The sequence below is a fragment of the Quercus suber genome, unplaced genomic scaffold, assembly GCF_002906115.3.
Source record: "Quercus suber isolate HL8 unplaced genomic scaffold, Cork oak 2.0 scaffold_356, whole genome shotgun sequence".
Lineage (NCBI taxonomy): Eukaryota > Viridiplantae > Streptophyta > Magnoliopsida > Fagales > Fagaceae > Quercus > Quercus suber.
In genome coordinates this window covers 775616-780346 of record NW_027069808.1, presented here as the reverse complement: position 1 = coordinate 780346, position 4731 = coordinate 775616, and the positions used below count along the sequence as shown (strand labels likewise).

Below are 4731 nucleotides of genomic sequence, written 5' to 3'. Positions count from 1 at the left end.
TAGAATAAGGGATTTTTGGTAATTTCTAGATTTTCAAGAATAAGTTGTCTTTTGGCTATACGCCTATACCAAAGGTTCATGGGTCTTTTTTTATTTTATTTTTCCTTTTCCTATTTAGTAGAAGTTCTTAAGTACTTTTTATTTTTGTTGTTAGTAAGCCTAGGCTTTCTATGACTAGGTTATTTAAGAGTCCTAGTCCTTCTAAGAAAGGATTTAGCAATAGCCTTATAAAGGTTTTATCATAGTCAATAATATTCACAGTGAGATTGGTTTTAAAATTTTAAACTTTAAGGTTGTGATTGTCTTCTCCTACCTAAGTGTGATTGCTTAGGAAAACATAGGTGAGATTGCCTAGTATTTATTTTTCTTTATTTATCATTCTAGATTCACTGTTTAGCATGAAATAACCATCAAATATATTCAAGATTCAATCTTTGAATAGACTAAACCTTCCTAAACCTATAAACACAAACCCTATTCAAGAACTGTTCAATATCTCATCAAGAAATCTAATTTGGTGTTGAATTCCTAAAGATACTACTTCAAAATTAGTATCAGAGCTCATTCAAGCTTCTGTCCTGGATCATTCAAAGGCGTAAGGCCAAGCAATTCACTTGCCCAGTATTAGGACTAACCTAGCAAGCATCCTTACAGAAATCTTTCATGATTTGCAATAGTGATACCCAAGATATAGCAATCAAAATAAGCCACAAAAAATAAAATAATAATAAAATAAAAAATAAAAAACTTTTTAAACATACAAAGGTTACAGTTATCAGAGCATTGCTTAGCCTTTTCTAAATGTATAAAAGCTTGTGCACTTTATCAAATAGGCTTAAGATTTATGTCTTCAGGTGCAAACTCCATGATTACCTCCCCGAATTATGGTGTATGCTTCTCTCAAACCTACAACAACAATTCAAAGCTCCTGTGAGCAAGCAATATCTAAAGACTCAAATTGGGAGTGGCCATACTTCTATCTCAAAATTGAGGCAAAGAGGCTTGGATTGTGGATAATGTAATTTGGTTAGACAATCAAAAGCCTTTGATGACACTATAATGAAATAGAATAAAAAATGAAGGAGGAATTTTCCTCAAACAGCTTGGGAATTTCTTAAACATCTTGCTTTGAGGCAACAAATGGTTTGAAAAGGATATTCTCCAAAACTTTCTCCACACTGCTAGGTGGCATTATCTAAAAAAATTCACATGTTTTTTGTCATGAGACTTTCAGGTGACCTTTTATCAACTCAACTCAACCTTTATCTAACCATCAGTTAAGCATTTCTTTTGGCTTCTCAACCTGTATTTTATCATCATCATATTCTTCTTCTTTTGGGGAGAGAGAGAGAGAGAGAGAGTTGCTCTCCTTATATGATCAGTAAGAACCTTACATAATAACTGAATACAAGAGGTGAACGTTACATATTAATTTTACTGCCTAGAATGTCATAATGCATCTTTTTTTCTTTTTCTTTTTTTGATAGGTAATAAGACTTTTATTGAAAGAAATGAACATCATGTTCACAATGATGAAAACTCGGAACATGAAACAAATACAAAAGGCTCAAAGCTAAAGCTAGCAGATTGTGGGAAATTAGAAATGGAAATACATTGCGTAAAACCCCAAATACAAGCCCACTAAAACAACGTACCAAAAAGAAGAGATTTTAAGAGATCTAAGGGTCTCTCATTATCTTCAAAGATACGGTTATTACATTCTTGACAAACTAACCACATTAGACAAGCTGGAACCATATTCCAGGTAATTGACAGATGCTTCCCAAACCAATTCCTCTATGCAAAAAGAAGGTACATAAACATCTTCTGCATCACCCATTAGACCCCAAACACCTGAAAAACTTCACTCCATAAAGCATGAACAGATTTACAGTGAAGTAAAACTTGGTCCACAGATACCCCATCATACCAACACAGGAAACACCAAATAACCAGGGACCTCTCTTAACAAGATTATCAATGGTAAATATCTCATCCCTAGCTGCTGTCCATAAAAAGAAAGACACCCCTTTAGGCACCTCTACACACCAAATGCTCTTCCAAAGGAAAAGCATCAATAAGTGTACCAGACAACCAAATGTAATAGGAGCGCACATCAAACACACTAGTCCAAGTCAACTTCCAAGATAGCTTATCATCACCCTCACCTCTCGGCATGTAGGAATAAAGTAGCTCAAAAAAAGAACAAATACCCTCCAACTCCCAATCGTGAAAAACTCGCCGGAATTGTAAATTCCAACTCCTCTCTCCCCCTTCTGATGCAGAAACAACCAGGTCAGATATCCAAGCTTATTTGGACAGAGAACAAGCATACAGATCTGGAAAAAGATCCTTTTAGAGGTGTGTATGTACACTCCAAGGGTCATGTCATATTGCATCTTTTATTGAGGACAACTATCTCAGAGTCCCCTAATGCCTTATATTTGGTGGTTAAGCTAGGTGAGCTACGGTTTAGGTTGCTTGGACCTGCCTAGCTTTCAAACCCTTCCTAAAAATAGTTAAAGGAAATAACAAAAAATCCCTTAAATTAAAGTAATTAACAGGTATACACAAGAACTCAGTGCATATCAAAAGAAGTTGAAACATTTGTGCTTAAACATGTACAAAAATTAGAAGGAACAATGCTCCAGTTTACAGTATTAAAGAATTTACGTAGAATTGTCCTACACTTGAAGAATTTTCTAGTAAAAAAGAAAGTTAATACAATGATTATTGTTTGGGAACTAAAACGTCCAGGTATTCAAATGATTAAAGCAAAGTCTCTATCCTTGGATGGAAAGTTGAAGCAAAAATGGAAAGTTACTAGCATATGAATTGAGTGTAAAACTGGCAATGCAATCACAGGGCTATGTTCAATTACACTAGAAGACGAACCACTTACAATTAAACCATTTCTACCAACTCTCTTTCTAGTTTCTACACCACTCAATAGCAGCACAAGTGTTATGATTTAAAACATAACAAATATACACAAACTCAAAATCCAATACTTTCCTTAAATCTTAACAAGATGAATGGGAAGGATAAATAAAAAAATAAAAAAAAGCAAACCATTGGTTACCTGCAGCACCATGAGCAAAATGGCATTTGCTTCCAAAGGGGCAATACCCTGTCAACTCCCACTTATTGCAAATCCTAGTTTTCCAATTCGAGGGCTTGGCATTGGGTCCACTCACAGGACTAGCTGCTGCACCACCATACCCGCCCGGTCCCAAGCTTATCGCCACACTTTCCCGGTTCTTGGATTGCTCATCATGAAGGAATGTGCAATTATCTCCATAAGGACAACCCTCCTCAGTATAAAACTTCTTGCAATGCCGGCCCTTATACGACCTCTGCGAGTCCCCAACAAAATTGGCTGAGCCCAATGAGGGTATCTGATACTCCTCCCTCGGCTCCGACGACACCCCCTTCTCCTCCTCGTGCTGCGCCACAATCTCCTGCCAATTGGGAGGCGGCCGACGAAGCTCCTCGATGCTGTGAGCGAAATTACAGTTAGTAACGTAGGGGCAAGTGCCTGCACGGAACTTGCAACAGAGTTTGGTCTTGAAAAACATTTTTCCTATGGCTTTGGATCGGTTGGACGAGGTGACATCCTGGGAATTCTTGGATTTTTTGTTCGGGGGTTCGCTTCCAGAGCGAGATTGAGATTGTCTCTGGTCATAATTCGAGTTAGACGGCGTGTCGTCGCCATTGTTGTTGCTCCAAGCTCGGTAATCGTCCTCTGTAGCCCACATGGCGTTGTCGTTGACAGACCAATTTTCCGGACCACTTCCGGTGATTACTTGGACCACGTTGCCACCAGAGAAATCCATTTGGGGCTGGAATTTTTTTGGGTACTTTTCAGTCACAAAAGGTTGAAAAGTTGAAACCCTAAAGTAAAGTGCTGATTTTTGGAGCTAGTGATGGCACATAACTTAGNCTATAGAAAATAATACCTTACTTTTGGAAAGAAGATACGGTCTACTTTACTTTTTACTGTTCTTTCACATGGTAACCTTATTTTTATGCTTCTTTATGCTTAGTTTTTGAGTTAATTGGAGCCTTCTTAGAAATGTTGCCAAAAGTCTTCCTTCTTTTATGCCCCTAACTTTGGTTTTGCTTACATGTCCATATTTGTCATTACATAAATTCTGTACGTGGTCCCAACTCCTAACTTAATACTGTTGTACAAGAATCATCCTAACGTATGCACGATGTAAAGAGAGAGAGAGAGAGAGAGAGAGAGAGAGAGTTAATGCATTTCCATAATTTATTTTCTCATGTATTTTGAGTTTTGACAAACTCGCTCTGGCCTCACATCTTTGTATTTTTTCGCTTATATCTTAGGCAAAAAGGAAAATGAAAAAACAAAGGTACAAAATTACAAAAGCAGTCTCATCAACCAGCTAAGTTCTATATATATTTATCTGAGCAATATATTTTAAAAGGCAATATATATTTTGCAATTTTTTTACAACTTGTTGAGATGGTAAGTTATAATTGATTATATGCAAATTGTAAAATAAATTGTGTACACATTTTTTTATCGGATTAATTGTCTCCTAATATCTTTGTTATGTTCGATCGAGGAAAAAAAAATGATGGGTATTTCAAACCAAATACTTGGCAAGCGACCAAATAACTAGTTTATTTTTTATTATAATAGAGAAAATAAATTGAAAAGTAAGGTTATTTTTAATGAATGAGTCTGATGTGGTTTAAATAGTA

General features: G+C 36.3%; 1 protein-coding gene across 2 annotated transcripts; it reads right to left on the bottom strand.

The window, feature by feature from the left end:
• Positions 1–703: 703 nt before the first annotated feature.
• On the bottom strand, positions 704–3936 carry LOC112034888 (zinc finger CCCH domain-containing protein 12). Of its 2 annotated transcripts, none has more exons than XM_065760185.1 (2): positions 3083–3936; positions 704–906 (listed from the first exon to the last, which is right to left on the bottom strand). In XM_065760185.1, exons 1-2 carry the CDS (start codon positions 3834–3836, stop codon positions 851–853), a joined length of 810 nt encoding a protein of 269 aa, XP_065616257.1. In that variant the 5' UTR covers positions 3837–3936; the 3' UTR covers positions 704–850. The 2 variants fall into 2 exon arrangements, with proteins under 2 accessions (XP_065616257.1, XP_065616256.1); XM_065760184.1 differs by lacking the exon at positions 704–906 and adding an exon at positions 1531–2276.
• Between the last annotated feature and the right edge of the window lie 795 nt (positions 3937–4731).